The 20,304-nt window shown below is 47.8% G+C and overlaps 1 protein-coding gene across 1 annotated transcript in view; it reads right to left on the reverse strand.

Moving 5' to 3' along the window:
* The window catches only part of LOC147693336 (transient receptor potential cation channel subfamily M member 2-like), a 136,409-nt gene that overhangs the window by 10,222 nt on the left and 105,883 nt on the right, over positions 1-20,304 (reverse strand). The window contains exons 11-13 of the mRNA XM_086933209.1: positions 14,647-14,723; positions 11,221-11,322; positions 10,166-10,252 (exon numbers count right to left, since the gene is read on the reverse strand). Of these exons, the coding sequence (XP_086789335.1) occupies positions 10,166-10,252; positions 11,221-11,322; positions 14,647-14,723 (266 nt within the window). The remainder of the gene's footprint in view (positions 1-10,165; positions 10,253-11,220; positions 11,323-14,646; positions 14,724-20,304) is intronic.

Genomic DNA, 20,304 nt, shown 5'->3' on the forward strand with positions numbered 1-20,304 from the left:
ACTGAAAAGTTCTTGAAACCTGATCACCGACTCTCCCTTGCTAGCCCTGACCAGTAACTTGACTGAGCAGAATCCAAACCCCAATCAGTATCTGAAGCCCCATCAGTATCTGAAGCCCCATCAGTATCTGAAGCCCCATCAGTATCTGAAGCCCCATCAGTATCTGAAGCTCCATCGGTATCTAAAGCCCCATCAGCATCTGAAGCCCCATCAGTATCTGAAGCCCCATCGGTATCTGAAGCCCCATCAGTATCTGAAGCCCCATCTGTATCTGAAGCCCCATCAGTATCTGAAGCCCCATCAGTATCTGAAGCCCCATCAGCATCTGAAGCCCCATCAGTATCTGAAGCCCCATCAGTATCTGAAGCCCCATCAGCATCTGAAGCCCCATCAGTATCTGAAACCCCATCAGTATCTGAAGCCCCATCAGCACCTGAAGCCCCATCAGTATCTGAAGCCCCATCAGTATCTGAAGCCCCATCAGCATCTGAAGCCCCATCAGCATCTGAAGCCCCATCAGTATCTGAAGCCCCATCAGTATCTGAAGCCCCATCAGTATCTGAAGCCCCATCAGCATCTGAAGCCCCATCAGTATCTAAAGCCCATCAGTATCTGAAGCCACATCAGCATCTGAAGCCCCATCAGTATCTGAAGCCCCATCAGTATCTGAAGCCCCTTCAGTATCTGAAGCCCCATCAGCACCTGAAGCCCCATCGGTATCTGAAGCCCCATCAGTATCTGAAGCCCCATCAGCACCTGAAGCCACATCAGCATCTGAAGCCCCATCTGTATCTGAAGCCCCATCAGTATCTGAAGCCCCATCAGTATCTGAAGCCCCATCAGCATCTGAAGCCCCATCAGTATCTGAAGCCCCATCAGTATCTGAAGCCCCATCAGCACCTGAAGCCCCATTAGTATCTAAAGCCCCATCAGTATCTGAAGCCCCATCAGCACCTGAAGCCACATCAGCATCTGAAGCCCCATCTGTATCTGAAGCCCCATCAGTATCTGAAGCCCCATCAGTATCTGAAGCCCCATCAGCATCTGAAGCCCCATCAGTATCTGAAGCCCCATCAGTATCTGAAGCCCCATCAGTATCTGAAGCCCCATCAGCATCTGAAGCCCCATCAGTATCTGAAGCCCCATCAGTATCTGAAACCCCATCAGTATCTGAAGCCCCATCAGCACCTGAAGCCCCATCAGTATCTGAAGCCCCATCAGTATCTGAAGCCCCATCAGTATCTGAAGCCCCATCAGTATCTGAAGCCCCATCTGTATCTGAAGCCCCATCAGTATCTGAAGCCCCATCAGTATCTGAAGCCCCATCAGCATCTGAAGCCCCATCAGCATCTGAAGCCCCATCAGTATCTGAAGCCCCATCAGTATCTGAAGCCCCATCAGTATCTGAAGCCCCATCAGCATCTGAAGCCCCATCAGTATCTAAAGCCCATCAGTATCTGAAGCCACATCAGCATCTGAAGCCCCATCAGTATCTGAAGCCCCATCAGTATCTGAAGCCCCATCAGCACCTGAAGCCCCATCGGTATCTGAAGCCCCATCGGTACCTGAAGCCCCATCAGTATCTAAAGCCCCATCAGTATCTGAAGCCCCATCAGTATCTAAAGCCCCATCAGCACCTGAAGCCACATCAGCATCTGAAGCCCCATCAGTATCTGAAGCCCCATCAGCATCTGAAGCCCCATCAGTATCTAAAGCCCATCAGTATCTGAAGCCACATCAGCATCTGAAGCCCCATCAGTATCTGAAGCCCCATCAGTATCTGAAGCCCCTTCAGTATCTGAAGCCCCATCAGCATTTGAAGCCCCATCGGTATCTGAAGCCCCATCAGTATCTGAAGCCCCATCAGCACCTGAAGCCACATCAGCATCTGAAGCCCCATCTGTATCTGAAGCCCCATCAGTATCTGAAGCCCCATCAGTATCTGAAGCCCCATCAGCATCTGAAGCCCCATCAGTATCTGAAGCCCCATCAGTATCTGAAGCCCCATCAGTATCTGAAGCCCCATCAGCACCTGAAGCCCCATTAGTATCTAAAGCCCCATCAGTATCTGAAGCCCCATCAGCACCTGAAGCCACATCAGCATCTGAAGCCCCATCTGTATCTGAAGCCCCATCAGTATCTGAAGCCCCATCAGTATCTGAAGCCCCATCAGCATCTGAAGCCCCATCAGTATCTGAAGCCCCATCAGTATCTGAAGCCCCATCAGTATCTGAAGCCCCATCAGCATCTGAAGCCCCATCAGTATCTGAAGCCCCATCAGTATCTGAAACCCCATCAGTATCTGAAGCCCCATCAGCACCTGAAGCCCCATCAGTATCTGAAGCCCCATCAGTATCTGAAGCCCCATCAGTATCTGAAGCCCCATCTGTATCTGAAGCCCCATCAGTATCTGAAGCCCCATCAGTATCTGAAGCCCCATCAGCATCTGAAGCCCCATCAGCATCTGAAGCCCCATCAGTATCTGAAGCCCCATCAGTATCTGAAGCCCCATCAGTATCTGAAGCCCCATCAGCATCTGAAGCCCCATCAGTATCTAAAGCCCATCAGTATCTGAAGCCACATCAGCATCTGAAGCCCCATCAGTATCTGAAGCCCCATCAGTATCTGAAGCCCCTTCAGTATCTGAAGCCCCATCAGCACCTGAAGCCCCATCGGTATCTGAAGCCCCATCGGTACCTGAAGCCCCATCAGTATCTAAAGCCCCATCAGTATCTGAAGCCCCATCAGTATCTAAAGCCCCATCAGCACCTGAAGCCACATCAGCATCTGAAGCCCCATCAGTATCTGAAACCCCATCAGTATCTGAAGCCCCATCAGTATCTGAAGCCCCATCTGTATCTGAAGCCCCATCAGTATCTGAAGCCCCAACAGTATCTGAAACCCCATCAGTATCTGAAGCCCCATCAGCATCTGAAGCCCCATCAGTATCTAAAGCCCATCAGTATCTGAAGCCCCATCAGTATCTGAAGCCCCATCAGTATCTGAAGCCCCATCAGCACCTGAAGCCCCATCAGTATCTGAAGCTCCATCAGCACCTGAAGCCCCATCAGTATCTGAAGCCCCATCTGTATCTGAAGCTCTATCGGTATCTGAAGCCCCATCAGCATCTGAAGCCCCATCAGTATCTAAAGCCCCATCAGTATCTAAAGCCCCATCAGCACCTGAAGCCCCATCAGCATCTGAAGCCCCATCAGTATCTGAAGCCCCATCAGCATCTGAAGCCCCATCAGTATCTGAAGCCCCATCAGTATCTGAAGCCCCATCAGTATCTAAAGCCCCATCGGTATCTGAAGCCCCATCGGTATCTGAAGCCCCATCAGTATCTGAAGCCCCATCAGTATCTGAAGCCCCATCAGCACCTGAAGCCCCATCAGCATCTGAAGCCCCATCAGTATCTGAAGCCCCATCAGTATCTGAAGCCCCATCAGTATCTGAAGCCCCATCAGTATCTGAAGCCCCATCAGTATCTGAAGCCCCATCAGTATCTGAAGCCCCATCAGTATCTGAAGCCCCATCGGTATCTGAAGCTCCATCGGTATCTGAAGCCCCAATCAGTATCTGAAGCTCTATCAGCATCTGAAGCCCCATCAGTATCTGATGCTCCATCGGCATCTGAAGCCCCATCAGTATCTGAAGCCCCATCAGTGTCAGAAGCCCCATCAGTATCTAAAGCCCCATCGGTATCTGAAGCCCCATCAGTATCTGAAGCCCCATCAGTGTCAGAAGCCCCATCAGTATCTGAAGCCCCATCGGTATCTGAAGCCCCATCAGTATCTGAAGCCCCATCAGTATCTAAAGCCCCATCGGTATCTGAAGCCCCATCGGTATCTGAAGCCCATCAGTATCTGAAGCCCCATCAGTATCTGAAGCCCCATCAGTATCTGAAGCTCTATCAGCATCTGAAGCCCCATCAGTATCTGATGCTCCATCGGTATCTGAAGCCCCATCAGTATCTGAAGCCCCAATCAGTATCTGAAGCCCCATCAGTATCTGAAGCCCCATAAGTATCTGAAGCCCCATCAGTATCTAAAGCCCCATCAGTATCTGAAGCCCCATCAGTATCTGAAGCCCCATCAGCATCTGAAGCCCCATCAGTATCTAAAGCCCATCAGTATCTGAAGCCCCATCGGTATCTAAAGCCCCATCAGTATCTGAAGCCCCATCGGTATCTAAAGCCCCATCGGTATCTGAAGCCCCATCAGTGTCTAAAGCCCCATCGGTATCTAAAGCCCCATCAGTATCTGAAGCCCCATCAGTATCTGAAGCCCCATCAGTATCTGAAGCTCTATCAGTATCTGAAGCCCCATCAGTATCTAAAGCCCCATCAGTATCTGAAGCCCCATCAGTATCTGATGCTCCATCGGTATCTGAAGCCCCATCAGTATCTGAAGCCCCATCAGTGTCAGAAGCCCCATCAGTATCTGAAGCCCCATCGGTATCTGAAGCCCCATCAGTATCTGAAGCCCCATCAGTATCTAAAGCCCCATCAGTATCTGATGCTCCATCGGTATCTGAAGCCCCATCAGTATCTGAAGCCCCATCAGTATCTGAAGCCCCATCAGTATCTGAAGCCCCATCAGTATCTGAAGCCCCATAAGTATCTGAAGCCCCATCAGTATCTAAAGCCCCATCAGTATCTGAAGCCCCATCAGTATCTGAAGCCCCATCAGCATCTGAAGCCCCATCAGTATCTAAAGCCCATCAGTATCTGAAACCCCATCGGTATCTAAAGCCCCATCAGTATCTGAAGCCCCATCGGTATCTAAAGCCCCATCGGTATCTGAAGCCCCATCAGTATCTGAAGCTCCATCGGTATCTGAAGCCCCATCAGTATCTGAAGCCCCATCAGTGTCTGAAGCTCCATCGGTATCTGAAGCCCCATCAGTATCTGAAGCCCCAATCAGTATCTGAAGCCCCATCAGTATCTAAAGCCCCATCAGTATCTGAAGCCCCATCAGCACATGAAGCCCCATTAGTATCTAAAGCCCCATCAGTATCTAAAGCCCCATCAGTATCTGAAGCCCCATCAGCACCTGAAGCCCCATCAGTATCTGAAGCCCCAATCAGTATCTGAAGCCCCATCAGCACATGAAGCCCCATCAGTATCTGAAGCCCCAATCAGTATCTGAAGCCCCATCAGCACATGAAGCCCCATCAGTATCTGAAGCCCCATCAGTATCTGAAGCCCCATCAGTATCTAAAGCCCCATCAGTATCTGAAGCCCCATCAGTATCTGAAGCACCATCAGTATCTGAAGCTCCATCAGTATCTGAAGCCCCATTAGTATCTGAAGCCCCATCAGTATCTGAAGCCCCATCAGTATCTGAAGCTCCATCAGTATCTGAAGCCCCATTAGTATCTGAAGCCCCATCAGTATCTGAAGCCCCATCAGCACCTGAAGCCCCATCAGTATCTAAAGCCCGATCAGCACCTGAAGCCCCATCAGTATCTGAAGCCCCATCAGTATCTGAAGCACCATCAGTATCTGAAGCACCATCAGTATCTGAAGCTCCATCAGTATCTGAAGCCCCATCAGTATCTGAAGCCCCATCAGTATCTGAAGCCCCATTAGTATCTGAAGCCCCATCAGCACCTGAAGCCCCATCAGTATCTGAAGCCCCATCAGCACCTGAAGCCCCATCAGTATCTGAAGCCCCATCAGCACCTGAAGCCCCATCAGCACCTGAAGCCCCATCAGTATCTGAAGCCCCATCAGCACCTGAAGCCCCATCAGCACCTGAAGCCCCATCAGTATCTGAAGCCCCATCAGCACCTGAAGCCCCATCAGTATCTAAAGCCCCATCAGCATCTGAAGCCCCATCAGCATCTGAAGCCCCATCAGCACCTGAAGCCCCATCAGTATCTGAAGCCCCATCAGTATCTGAAGCCCCATCAGTATCTGAAGCCCCATCAGTATCTGAAGCTCCATCAGTATCTAAAGCCCCATCAGTATCTGAAGCCCCATCAGCACCTGAAGCCCCATCAGTATCTGAAGCCCCAATCAGTATCTGAAGCCCCATCAGTATCTAAAGCCCCATCAGTATCTGAAGCCCCATCGGTATCTAAAGCCCCATCAGTATCTGAAGCCCCATCAGTATCTGAAGCCCCATCAGTATCTGAAGCCCCATCAGTATCCGAAGCCCCATCAGTATCTGAAGCCCCATTAGTATCTGAAGCCCCATCAGCACATGAAGCCCCATTAGTATCTGAAGCCCCATCAGTATCTGAAGCCCCATTAGTATCTGAAGCCCCATCAGCACATGAAGCCCCATCAGTATCTGAAGCCCCATCAGTATCTGAAGCCCCATTAGTATCTGAAGCCCCATCAGTATCTGAAGCCCCATCAGTATCTGAAGCCCCATCGGTATCTAAAGCCCCATCAGTATCTAAAGCCCCATCAGTTAGTATCTAAAGCCCCATCAGCATCTGAAGCCCCATCAGCATCTGAAGCCCCATCAGTATCTGAAGCCCCATCAGTATCTGAAGCCCCATCGGTATCTAAAGCCCCATCGGTATCTAAAGCCCCATCAGTATCTGAAGCCCCATCAGTATCTGAAGCCCCATCAGTATCTGATGCTCCATCAGTATCTGATGCTCCATCGGTATCTGAAGCCCCATCGGTATCTGAAGCTCCATCGGTATCTGAAGCCCCAATCAGTATCTGAAGCTCTATCAGCATCTGAAGCCCCATCAGTATCTGATGCTCCATCGGTATCTGAAGCCCCATCAGTATCTGAAGCCCCATCAGTGTCAGAAGCCCCATCAGTATCTGAAGCCCCATCGGTATCTAAAGCCCCATCAGCACCTGAAGCCCCAATCAGTATCTGAAGCCCCATCAGTATCTGAAGCCCCATCAGTATCTGAAGCCCCATAAGTATCTGAAGCCCCATCAGTATCTAAAGCCCCATCAGTATCTGAAGCCCCATCAGTATCTGAAGCCCCATCAGCATCTGAAGCCCCATCAGTATCTAAAGCCCATCAGTATCTGAAGCCCCATCGGTATCTAAAGCCCCATCGGTATCTGAAGCCCCATCAGTGTCTAAAGCCCCATCGGTATCTAAAGCCCCATCAGTATCTGAAGCCCCATCAGTATCTGAAGCCCCATCAGTATCTGAAGCTCTATCAGTATCTGAAGCCCCATCAGTATCTAAAGCCCCATCAGTATCTGAAGCCCCATCAGTATCTGATGCTCCATCGGTATCTGAAGCCCCATCAGTATCTGAAGCCCCATCGGTATCTGAAGCCCCATCAGTATCTGAAGCCCCATTAGTATCTAAAGCCCCATCAGTATCTAAAGCCCCATCAGTATCTGAAGCCCCATCAGCACCTGAAGCCCCATCAGTATCTGAAGCCCCATCGGTATCTGAAGCCCCATCAGTGTCAGAAGCCCCATCAGTATCTGAAGCCCCATCGGTATCTGAAGCCCCATCAGTATCTGAAGCCCCATCAGTATCTAAAGCCCCATCAGTATCTGATGCTCCATCGGTATCTGAAGCCCCATCAGTATCTGAAGCCCCATCAGTATCTGAAGCCCCATCAGTATCTGAATCCCCATCAGTATCTGAAGCCCCATCAGTATCTGAATCCCCATCAGTATCTGAAGCCCCATCGGTATCTGAAGCCCCATCAGTATCTGAAGCCCCATAAGTATCTGAAGCCCCATCAGTATCTAAAGCCCCATCAGTATCTGAAGCCCCATCGGTATCTAAAGCCCCATCGGTATCTGAAGCCCCATCAGTATCTGAAGCTCCATCGGTATCTGAAGCCCCATCAGTATCTGAAGCCCCATCAGTATCTGAAGCTCCATCGGTATCTGAAGCCCCATCAGTATCTGAAGCCCCAATCAGTATCTGAAGCCCCATCAGTATCTAAAGCCCCATCAGTATCTGAAGCCCCATCAGCACATGAAGCCCCATTAGTATCTAAAGCCCCATCAGTATCTGAAGCCCCATCAGCACCTGAAGCCCCATCAGTATCTGAAGCCCCATCGGTATCTAAAGCCCCATCGGTATCTGAAGCCCCATCAGTATCTGAAGCTCCATCGGTATCTGAAGCCCCATCAGTATCTGAAGCCCCATCAGTATCTGAAGCTCCATCGGTATCTGAAGCCCCATCAGTATCTGAAGCCCCAATCAGTATCTGAAGCCCCATCAGTATCTAAAGCCCCATCAGTATCTGAAGCCCCATCAGCACATGAAGCCCCATTAGTATCTAAAGCCCCATCAGTATCTGAAGCCCCATCAGCACCTGAAGCCCCATCAGTATCTGAAGCCCCATCGGTATCTGAAGCCCCATTAGTATCTGAAGCCCCATCAGTATCTGAAGCCCCATCAGCACCTGAAGCCCCATCAGCATCTGAAGCCCCATCAGTATCTAAAGCCCCATCAGTATCTGAAGCCCCATCAGCACCTGAAGCCCCATCAGCACCTGAAGCCCCATCAGTATCTGAAGCCCCATCAGCATCTGAAGCCCCATCAGTATCTGAAGCCCCATCAGTATCTGAAGCCCCATCGGTATCTAAAGCCCCATCAGTATCTAAAGCCCCATCAGTTAGTATCTAAAGCCCCATCAGTATCTGAAGCCCCATCAGTACCTGAAGCCCCATCAGTATCTACAGCCCCATCAGTATCTGAAGCCCCATCAGTATCTACAGCCCCATCAGTATCTACAGCCCCATCAGTATCTGAAGCCCCATCAGCACCTGAAGCCCCATCAGCACCTGAAGCCCCATCAGTATCTGAAGCCCCATCAGCATCTGAAGCCCCATCAGTATCTGAAGCCCCATCAGTATCTGAAGCCCCATCGGTATCTAAAGCCCCATCAGTATCTAAAGCCCCATCAGTTAGTATCTAAAGCCCCATCAGTATCTGAAGCCCCATCAGTATCTGAAGCCCCATCGGTATCTAAAGCCCCATCAGTATCTAAAGCCCCATCAGTTAGTATCTAAAGCCCCATCAGTTAGTATCTAAAGCCCCATCAGTATCTGAAGCCCCATCGGTATCTAAAGCCCCATCAGTATCTAAAGCCCCATCAGTTAGTATCTAAAGCCCCATCAGTTAGTATCTAAAGCCCCATCAGTATCTGAAGCCCCATCAGTATCTGAAGCCCCACCAGTATCTAAAGCCCCATCAGTATCTGAAGCCCCATCAGTATCTGAAGCCCCATCAGTATCTACAGCCCCATCAGTATCTGAAGCCCCATCAGTATCTGAAGCCCCATCAGTATCTGAAGCCCCTTCAGTATCTAAAGCCCCATCAGTGTCTGAAGCCCCATCAGCACCTGAAGCCCCATCAGTATCTGAAGCCCGATCAGCACCTGAAGCCCCATCAGTATCTGAAGCCCCATCAGTATCTGAAGCCCCATCAGTATCTGAAGCCCCATCGGTATCTGAAGCCCATCAGTATCTGAAGCCCCATCAGTATCTGAAGCCCCATCAGTATCTGAAGCCCCATCAGTATCTGAAGCCCCATCAGCACCTGAAGCCCCATCAGTATCTAAAGCCCCATCAGCACCTGAAGCCCCATCAGTATCTGAAGCCCCATCAGCACCTGAAGCCCCATCAGTATAACGTCCGCCTCATTCACCTTAAGTTTAACCTGCTCCAGTCTGATTCCATCCATCCCAGCCCTTCTAATTATAAAGTTGAATTTCAGTTGTGAAGTACATCAATGACGGTTCTTTTCTCAACATATCTTTCTCTTCTGCTTCATCGAACTGTAGATCTAAAATGTTTCGCCTCCTTGGTTAACTCTTACTATTTTTTCTTGCCTTTGTGCCTCAGACTTCCTGGCTGGCTTGCCTGTTAACCTTCACTTTTAAAAATATACTTTTCCCTCCAATGCCTTCTCAGGTGCCTGCTGCTACCCACATAGCAATCTCTTTGCTCTTTTCACTCCTTAGATGAGTTGGGAAGAAGGGCTGATGTTGTAGTTGTGGCTCAGTTATGGCTACAGTCTTATGCTTAAACTCTACATTATCTTTCAATGTAATCTTAAATATGTTGTCCTGTTCCTCAGTATCACACCTCTAGATAAGATGAGCATTCAGCAGATGTGAAAGAAGTACAACAGAGTTGCGGCAGCATAAGTCCTAGTGCCCAAAATAATCTAGCATTATTAGCAGCATAGCAAATGTTCACACTCACCGTGTAAGCACCAGGTGCAGCGAATGGTTTGGCCCATAACATCGTAGACTTCCAATCCCTCTGATCCCAGTCCGTCCCATTGGGTTTCTGCCAAAATGCAATAAATATTTTGCTTTATAAAATAACCTGAATCCCTGGTGCAAGCTGGGTAAAACCTCCGACAGGTCTGTAGCGCCTGTACTATGTAACCTCTAAAGATCCAGCCCACAGTAGGGATGCTCTTTGACCTGATGTATTGAGAAGCTCTGAACATGCACTAATATGGCTCAGAGGTAAGACATGTCACTCTTTGTGGAAAGAACTTTCAACCTACAGCCTGCGTACAGGAGGTGTCAGTTGTGCAAGTTATCCACAGACCCCCTGTGAACAGCAACAAAATATAAATAACTCCACAAACAAAATGCAATGTCAACAGACGTACCCTACAAACTGAGCACTACTCATAAGTAGCAGCAGAGCTGCAGTACTCAACCATGTTGTAGGAAAGTCTTGTACTACAACGTCCAATGACTGCCTCTGGACACCAAGGGGTTTGTTACCCCAAGTCAATCTTGGCATTCTACTATACAATGTCCAATCACTGCCTCTAGACAGCAACAGATGTGTTACCCCAAGTCATACTATACAATGTCCAATCACTGCCTCTAGAAAACGAGGGATGTGTTACCCTAAGTCATACTATACAATGTCCAATCACTGCCACTAGACACTGAGAGGTTTGATAGCCAAAGTCAGTCTTGGCATTCTACTATACAATATCCAATCACTGCCTCTAGACAGCAACAGATGTGTTACCCCAAGTCATACTATACAATGTCCAATCACTGCCTCTAGACAGCAACAGATGTGTTACCCTAAGTCATACTATACAATGTCCAATCACTGCCACTAGACACCAAGAGGTTTGTTAGCCCAAATCAATCTTGGCATTCTACTATACAATGTCCAATCACTGCCTCTAGACACTGAGAGGTTTGTTAGCCCAGGGCAGTCTTGGCATTCTACTATACAATGTCCAATCATCAACTGTAGACAAGGAGTTAGCCGGTACTTACAGAGGCACCCCATCCCGCACCTTGTACGTCCCACATGCGCTGCGGAGGTCAATAAGGCCATTCAGGGCATTGTAGTTTCTCTTTGGCAGACTCTGAGGTGACCTGAAAAAAGAGAAGATTCATTCATCCAGAAATCAGACAGCTGAAGACAATGCAGAGAAGAGAGGAGACTCAGGGAGGAGATGAACAGGTCTGCGGAGAAGGAGAGCAAACCTTAGAATATAACAGCTTCATCTGTTCTTCTTGTCTCCACTGGAAGGAAGGCTGATGAGGCCCAGGCATGTGAAGGCTGATGAGGCCCCAGCACGTGAAGGCTGATGAGGCTCAGACATGTGAAGGCTGATGAGGCTCAGCCATGTGAAGGCTGGTGAGGCCCCAGCACTTGAAGGCTGGTGAGGCCCCAGCATGTGAAGGCTGATGAGGCCTCAGCATCTGAAGGCTGGTGAGGCCCCAGCATGTGAAGGCTGATGAGGCCCCATCATGTGAAGGCCGGTGAGGCCCCAACACGTGAAGGCTGATGAGGCTCAGGCATGTGAAGGCTGATGAGGCTCAGGCATGTGAGGGCTGGTGAGGCCCCAGCACTTGAAGGCTGATGAGGCCCCAGCATGTGAAGGCTGATGAGGCCCCAGCATGTGAAGGCTGGTGAGGCCCCAGCATGTGAAGGCTGATGAGGCCCCAGCATGTGAAGGCTGGTGAGGCCCCAGCATGTGAAGGCTGATGAGGCCCCAGCATGTGAAGGCTGGTGAGGCCCCAGCATGTGAAGGCTGATGAGGCCCCAGCATGTGAAGGCTGATGAGGGCCCAGCATGTGAAGGCTAGTGAGGCCCCAACACGTGAAGGTGGATGAGGCCCCAGCATGTGAAGGCTGGTGAGGCCCCAGCATGTGAAGGCTGATGAGGCTCAGGCATGTAAAGGCTGATGAGGCTCAGGCATGTGAAGGCTGGTGAGGCCCCAGCATGTGAAGGCTGATGAGGCCCCAGCATGTGAAGGCTGATGAGGCCCCAGCATGTGAAGGCTGATGAGGCCCCAGCATGTGAAGGCTGGTGAGGCCCCAACACGTGAAGGTGGATGAGGCCCCAGCATGTGAAGGCTGGTGAGGCCCCAGCATGTGAAGGCTGGTGAGGCCCCAGCATGTGAAGGCTGATGAGGGCCCAGCATGTAAAGGCTGATGAGGCCCCAGCATGTGAAGGCTGATGAGGCCCCAGCACTTGAAGGCTGATGAGGCCCCAGCATGTAAAGGCTGGTGAGGCTCCAGCATGTGAAGGCTGATGAGGCGCCTGTATGTGGAGGCTGGTGAGGCCCCAACACGTGGAGGTGGATGAGGCCCCAGCATGTGAAGGCTGGTGAGGCCCCAGCATGTGAAGGCTGATGAGGACCCAGCATGTGAAGGCTTATGAGGCCCCAGCATGTGAAGGCTGGTGAGGCCCCAGCATGTGAAGGCTGATGAGGCACCTGTATGTGAAGGCTGATGAGGCCCCAGCATGTGAAGGCTAGTTAGGTCCCAGCACTCGAAGGCTGATGAGGGCCCAGCATGTGAAGGCTAGTGAGGCCCCAACACGTGAAGGTGGATGAGGCCCGAGCATGTGAAGGCTGGTGAGGCCCCAGCATGTGAAGGCTGGTGAGGCCCCAGCATGTGAAGGCTGATGAGGGCCCAGCATGTAAAGGCTGATGAGGCTCCAGCATGTGAAGGCTGATGAGGCGCCTGTATGTGGAGGCTGGTGAGGCCCCAACACGTGGAGGTGGATGAGGCCCCAGCATGTGAAGGCTGGTGAGGCCCCAGCATGTGAAGGCTGATGAGGACCCAGCATGTGAAGGCTTATGAGGCCCCAGCATGTGAAGGCTGGTGAGGCCCCAGCATGTGAAGGCTGATGAGGCACCTGTATGTGGAGGCTGATGAGGCCCTAACATGTGAAGGCTGATGAGGCCCCAGCATGTGAAGGCTGGTGAGGCCCCAGCATGTGAAGGCTGGTGAGGCCCCAGCATGTGAAGGCTGATGAGGCTCAGGCATGTGAAGGCTGATGAGGCCCTAACATGTGAAGGCTGATGAGGCCCCAGCATGTGAAGGCTGGTGAGGCCCCAGCATGTGAAGGCTGGTGAGGCCCCAGCATGTGAAGGCTGGTGAGGCCCCAGCATGTGAAGGCTGATGAGGCCCCAGCATGTGAAGGCTGGTGAGGCCCCAGCATGTGAAGGCTGGTGAGGCCCCAGCATGTGAAGGCTGGTGAGGCCCCAGCATGTGAAGGCTGATGAGGCCCCAGCACGTGAAGGCTAGTGAGGCCCCAGCATGTGAAGGCTGATGAGGCTCAGGCATGTGAAGGCTGATGAGGCTCAGGCATGTGAAGGCTGGTGAGGCCCCAGCATGTGAAGGCTGATGAGGGCCCAGCATGTGAAGGCTGATGAGGCCCCAGCTTGTGAAGGCTGGTGAGGCCCCAGCATGTGAAGGCTGATGAGGCGCCTGTATGTGAAGGCTGATGAGGCCCCAGCATGTGAAGGCTGATGAGGCTCAGGCATGTGAAGGCTGATGAGGCCCCAGCACTTGAAGGCTGATGAGGCTCAGGCATGTGAAGGCTGGTGAGGCCCCAGCATGTGAAGGCTAGTGAGGCCCCAGCATGTGAAGGCTGATGAGGCCCCAGCATGTGAAGGCTGGTGAGGCCCCAGCATGTGAAGGCTGATGAGGCCCCAGCATGTGAAGGCTGATGAGACCCCAGCACGTGAAGGCTAGTGAGGCCCCAGCACGTGAAGGCTAGTGAGGCCCCAGCATGTGAAGGCTGATGAGGGCCCAGCATGTGAAGGCTGGTGAGGCACCTGTATGTGGAGGCTGACGAGGCCCTAACATATGAAGGCTGGTGAGGCTCCAGCATGTGAAGGCTGATTTGACCTCAAGTTAGCCTTACGTAAAGTAGAGTAAGTGATTCTGAAAGGTTTATTCCTTCTCAGTCTCTGGGTGTGAAGTTCCTCTGTCGCCCTTGACACCATGTTTGTAAAATATATAACATTATCTGGTCATTGTTGAATCTTTTAGGATAACCAGTTAGCAGAATGTGGCCTGATGCCCTTTATATATTTTCATTCTGTGAAAATGTGCTCTTTGGATTATAAGAATATATGAGAAATTAAATCACCAGCTTCCATGAAACTTTGTTCACTGCTTGACAATTATTTCAGAACAGAGAATGCAGCTCATATTCATTAATGTGAGTATATTTTAGGAGACTTGATTATCACAATGCAAGGAAAAGTGTAATTAAACAAACATGCATTCTATATGTGTCATTTATACATAAATGATTAACAGATGTAAAAGGGGGATACCTAGAAGAGAAAAGATATGTTCATTATAACACTGAGACTGACTTTTCTTAACCCCACATCTATCTACTTTGACTGGCCTTACAAGAGGTTTAACTTTAAATCTTGTGTTCACACCTACCATGTAAGTGGGCCAAATACTCCTCTGTCTTCTCTTGGCGCAATATGGAAAGGAGGGTGATAGATCAGGAAGTCCCTCTGTGGGAATAAAGAGATGTCAGTGCCTGTCACAGACCCCAGTCCCATCAATGTGCCCTCCCTGCGCTAGGGCAGGATAGAAAGGCTCAGCTGCAAAGATACCAATCAGCGTCCATTCCAATGGGGGTTTCCAATGAAACTCAGGACTGAGACTTTCAATTCACCGAGGAAGATGTCAATAATTTTCAGCCCTACCAGCCTGAGCCAGTCACAGTCTACTGGCCTGGATTCCACTGGATAATTACACGTTGATCTTTGGAGCCTTCCACCTCTTTAGAGGAAGGCTGCTTTTGAAATTGTTCGCCACCAGAGCAATAGGGGTTGGGAATGGCGGTTCTCCAATTAACATGCAAAGAGAATCTTGATTGCATTAAAGACAACGTAGGCTAACATTATGCAATATCCTTTATTGCTGTCCCAACATACAGCCCTTTAAAGAACAACTAATATATCATGAACCATTGAAAGTTAAGCATATAACCTGACATCTTCAGGATACAACTAAGAACTTTCACATTTTCAAAAAACAAATAATCCATCTTCATCAGGATAAGCTCACAAAACTATTTCCTGGAAAACAAAAACTCTAAAGTATAATAAAAATCAACATAAGATTACAACTCCAAATCCTAACAATAATCATAAAAATCCATTATCACACAAACGTTTCTTTTTTCCCACCCTAGGGGTGAGTAGAGGAGAATAATGTTAGCCTCCATTGTCTTTAATGAAAACAAGAATATCTTTGCATGTTAATTGGAGAAATTCTATTTCATTACAAGACCGGAGGCTACCATTATGCACGTGTAAAGATGTTAAGTGCTGTACCACTTACATACTCCACTGGTCTTCAATACAATTTAGAAAAAGTATTACATTTGACCAATCTGCTGCTTTTAAAATGTCAGGCAAGGAACCACAAGACTCAAACACCTTGCTAACTATCACCCCTCTGGACAAATAGGCACCAAACCTAGAAAGATCCACACCAGATTTGTCCATGACAGAACATACCCACCATGCCAAAGTTGCTGTAGACACTGCTTTATAAGGTTTAACATATGATGCAAGCAATTGATCCTCTCCATGAGATCAAATTCGAACATTTTGTTCTCATAAACTTTCATACAACTCACCACACAGTTTTAAAAAATCTCTTAAGAATAGATTAAAAAATTGATTGAGACATCGTTTTGGTTCTTTTCCAAAAATAAAAAATGTACCCCCTCAACAGAGTAAAATCTATTCGAAATCTCTAAAGCTATACCATCGGAAACTCTCCTGAAAGAGTTCAAGCAAAGTAGAACTGTTCATTTCATGGAAATCTGTTTTATGGTAAGATATTTATTACATACCCAATTAGTAAATGGTTTGAAAATTACATTTACCTCCCAAAGTGATTCATAATGAGTTCTCGTAGGTCGTTAAATTCTCACACCTTTCATCACTCTTCTAATCAGAGGGTAGCTCCCAATTGCTAAATTGTTGATCAAGGCGTGAAACACAAAGGAGCTGAAGGCAAACCAAAGGGGAGACATAGGGACTGATACAGGACCCCCCTTCAATTGAGATATTTCTGACTGTCCCTGTCCATAGGAATCATGAAATAAGCGTCTTTGAGCTCTAACTTTACTAACCAATCGTGTATTTGCAAAATGTCCCTCAGAAGATGTATTCCTTCCATCTTGAAATGCCTGTAAATCAGAAAGAAAATTCAAATCGCTTACGTTTATAACTGGACGCCAACCCTTGTCCTTTTTCTTTACTAGGAAAACGGTGCTCACAAAGCCTTTTGAACCTTCCAACTTTTAAGCACGAACCAAGGCTCCCTTCTCTAGCAACTATTCTATTTCTGTCAAAACCATCTTTTCTGTGCCTAACTTTAATTCCTTTGGTTGTCTTATCTGTACGAGTTCTTCCAGGTAGTCTATTTTAAAACCGGAAACTGTTTCCAAAACCCAGGGGTCTCTTGTTATCTTTTCCCAATTGTGTACGAAAAATGTTACCCTTCCCCCGACCCTAAATAGGGAAGAACCAACCCAACTCACCTTGGGAACCTGAGGCCTTAAACTCCCTCCACAGGACCTTGAAGTTCTCCCTCTCTGGGGATAAAAATGTGGACTAGAAAGGTAGCCCCTTCCATAGTCTCATCCATAAGTACCCTAGATTCCAGCATCTTGCTTGTAATATTGGGACCTAAATGAGGCCTGGCTGGCAGCCAGTCCCCTCCACCAGCCTGTCCAAAAATTGCTCCTGGTGCAAAGACTCTATGCATATTATTTTGGGCTTTACTAAAGGCAGCGAATGTTCAAACATATTTGCCTGATGATTTGAGAAACCTTTTGCCAAACAAAAGGCCTTTAGGGTCCCCTACATCCTCTCATTCATAAATCTGTCAGTTTCTGATTCATTCTCATAAGAGCCGCTTTGAGTCGTTCAGAGATAAGATTCACATTGGCATTGCCTAGTAAGCAGATGGTGCTTTGTGCCCAGCATCTTACGAGCTCCAGTTAGACTCTGCCATGTTTACTTTTGGCTTCTTCAGCCATATCCAAAATGTGGGTGTGGGGTCCCAGAACGTTAACGTTAAGCATTTTATCTTGACTCCATTTAAGGCATTTTTCAATCCGTTGCCTAGGGTCCTTTCTAAATTTGAATAGAAATGTAATAATATCTGGGTTCAGGTTAGGAGTACTACAAACCTTATTTTCGGTAGAGGGGGCCCTTGGACACTCTGTCCAGAGTAAATTGCAGGTTTTTTTATCTAAGGATTTCCTAAACCAAAGTTTTGCTTATTTTGAAATGTGGTCCATTGGCCACAATTTCCCACTCCGTGGATTTTTATTTTGGTTCAATTAAACATCGCACCTCTGAGTGGGTCTTTTATTTCAGTAGAAGTGGAGGCTTGGTCTATGTCACCATCCAAACCGAAAGTATCACAGCTCTCCTGCGGGTCAAATACGAATCCATCCCGTATCATATCCTCATCATCTGAAGAATAAAAAAAATTCTGCATTTCTATTGTGCCATAAATGTCAATCTTTCTATTATTGTCACTAAGGACAACCTTTCCTTGTGCCCATTAGCGGTGGCCTTTTCTTTTTGTGCTGCTCAGAGCATCACTTTCTATTGTAATGCCTAGGCTGCCACCTAGGACCTGAGGTCTTGCACCTTCTTCAAGTATTTCTTCTTTTGAGAAACCTTTCCTCTATTTCTGGGCTCAGAAGTAGAAGGGGAGTCAGCCAGAGAGACCAAAAAAAAATTCCTCTGAAGGGGTGTCCCTCTTCGCTGGAGTGGCATCTACCGCCTCTTTAATCAAGGACCTACGTTTCCCCTCAAACTCACTCAAAGGTTGAATCTGGGAATTTGACCTTTTCATCCTTTTCCTGATGTAAAGAGAAACACTATGATGAGCTCATTAAATTAAATGAAATCTGGGTTCTTTAAATTAATACTGTCACTAGATATAGCTCTAGTCTAACAAAACTCTGTTAAGCTTGTATTTCATTTTTTGCAAAACACAACTAGGACTGGAAAAAGCCTTCCTTTCAACAAAATTGTTCGTAGTCAAACAACCGCCAGTGAAACAAGAGTGGTTGCCAGGTAACGCACTTTGCATGCCTCGCGATTGGGAAAAAAAACAGCAAAATAGTGAAAGGACTTTGCCCTGTGAAGCATCTCAATGGCAACGTGAAATTTAAAATATGAACCCTAAATAAAGAAGTGGATTTATGAAAATAAAGACCCATCCATAAATTAGAAAGGCCCAAATATGACCTAGAACAAAGCGCTAGAAGTCAAAACTGAATAACCACTAAGCTTACACAGATTTCAGGCGTAATACTTAGGGAATTTTTTACATCTAACATTAAATCCATTTCACCTGCACTCAAAATCTATCTGGCCAAGTCTTTGGGTTCAGCTCTATACGGGGCTGAATGATGAGGATTTTCCAGACATGATGACCTCACAAGAACTGAGAATAAATTGCTTTGGAAACTTGTATCATTCCCACCTAATACCCCATTATACCCACTGTTAAGTGACTTGGGAGTTGCCGGGGCATCAGGTAAAATCGGCTTATAGCCCCTATTGCACGGGAGACGCCTGTTGACCACCCCTGAACCTGCCCATTATGTAGAAAGTTTAAAGGATGTCATGAAGGCTGACCAATGTAATAACATTTCATGGCTTTTAAATATGAAGACAGCACTGTACTCCTTAGGGCTCCATGATATGTGGGACCACCCGGCTTCAACTGTTTTTCCATCTAAGGTCTTGTCGAAAAAGAAAGATTGGTCGCTGGTGGTGGCTAAGGAATATACGAGAGTAGCCAGTTCTAAGTTGACCAGTGACTTTATTGATATTAGGTCCACATGGGGGGCTCGAGTCATTCTGAGATTTAGTATCTGTTCCATTCCATACCAAACTATATTTTCAGTCCCGAATAGGCACACTACCCCTTAGAGTGTTCACTTCAGGGTGGGCTGGCAACGGAGGCATCTGCTGTCCTATCTATAACTCCTAGAGAGAGCATCTCCCATGTTTTGTTTGCCTGGCCACATTATTTATCTTCTCAGCACACTTGGCTTGCACCCATATGCAGATTACTAGGCTTATGTACCCATCAGGAAGCCCCCCTATTCCTGAATCGGATCCCCGCCCAGCAATAGCCATTTCCATCGCTAAATTCCTGGGTGCTGTGTGGGTGCTCCGTAGTAAAGCCCTTTGTCGCCCTGTTTATGACTTTATTTAAGTGTATTGTACTTTGTATGTGTTTATTGCTGTCTAATATCCTGATATAATGGCATCTCCCTATACCATAGGTACACATTTATATGCTTTTAGATAACTAATGAACTTAATAATGAATGAATGTATTTTTCTTTTATTCATAATACCTGTTACAATGTATGTACTTTTTTCTTTGAATTCTTTTATGGTTGAATTTTAAGTGTGTTTAACTTATATCTATTTTAGATTTTCTGTACCTTTATGGCCCTGGTGGCGGAAATAAAGTAATTTCAACTGAGCTGAAGGCACTTATCTGTTATGGAGCAGCCAATAAAAGAGGATGAAGGCTATATGCACTAAATGCTTATATGTTCTGAACATTCTTTGGTTTAAGATGCAATAATGTTCTTTAAAGGGCTGCATGTTGGGGCAGCAATAAAGGTTATTGCATAATGGTAGCCTCTGGTCTTGTAATGAAATAGGTACTATTTATATGTATATCAATTTAATTGTGCTGGTGTGGTACAATATGCATTCAGGCATGCACCAGTTCTGCATCTGCACAGCACAACGTGGAAATAATGGCTCCCTTCTAAGAGGGGTTAATTTTAGTGAAGGAGACAATAAGAGCTAGAAAGTGCGTGTCCTTGAGGAGCCCTCCATGATCCTCCAGCTTGACAACTGAGATGAGAAGGTAAAGGCTAGGATTTAGGACTGTCAGCACTTGCATTGCATCACCAGCACCATCTGAGCAGTGTTTGATCTTTCAATATGATATGTTTTTATTGCTTTGTGCACTATCCCCTGATCTACGTCTTAAAAGGAGATGTTGCTGAATGCAAGCCTA

Source organism: Lissotriton vulgaris, chromosome 8 (assembly GCF_964263255.1).
Source record: "Lissotriton vulgaris chromosome 8, aLisVul1.2, whole genome shotgun sequence".
NCBI classification, from domain to species: domain Eukaryota; kingdom Metazoa; phylum Chordata; class Amphibia; order Caudata; family Salamandridae; genus Lissotriton; species Lissotriton vulgaris.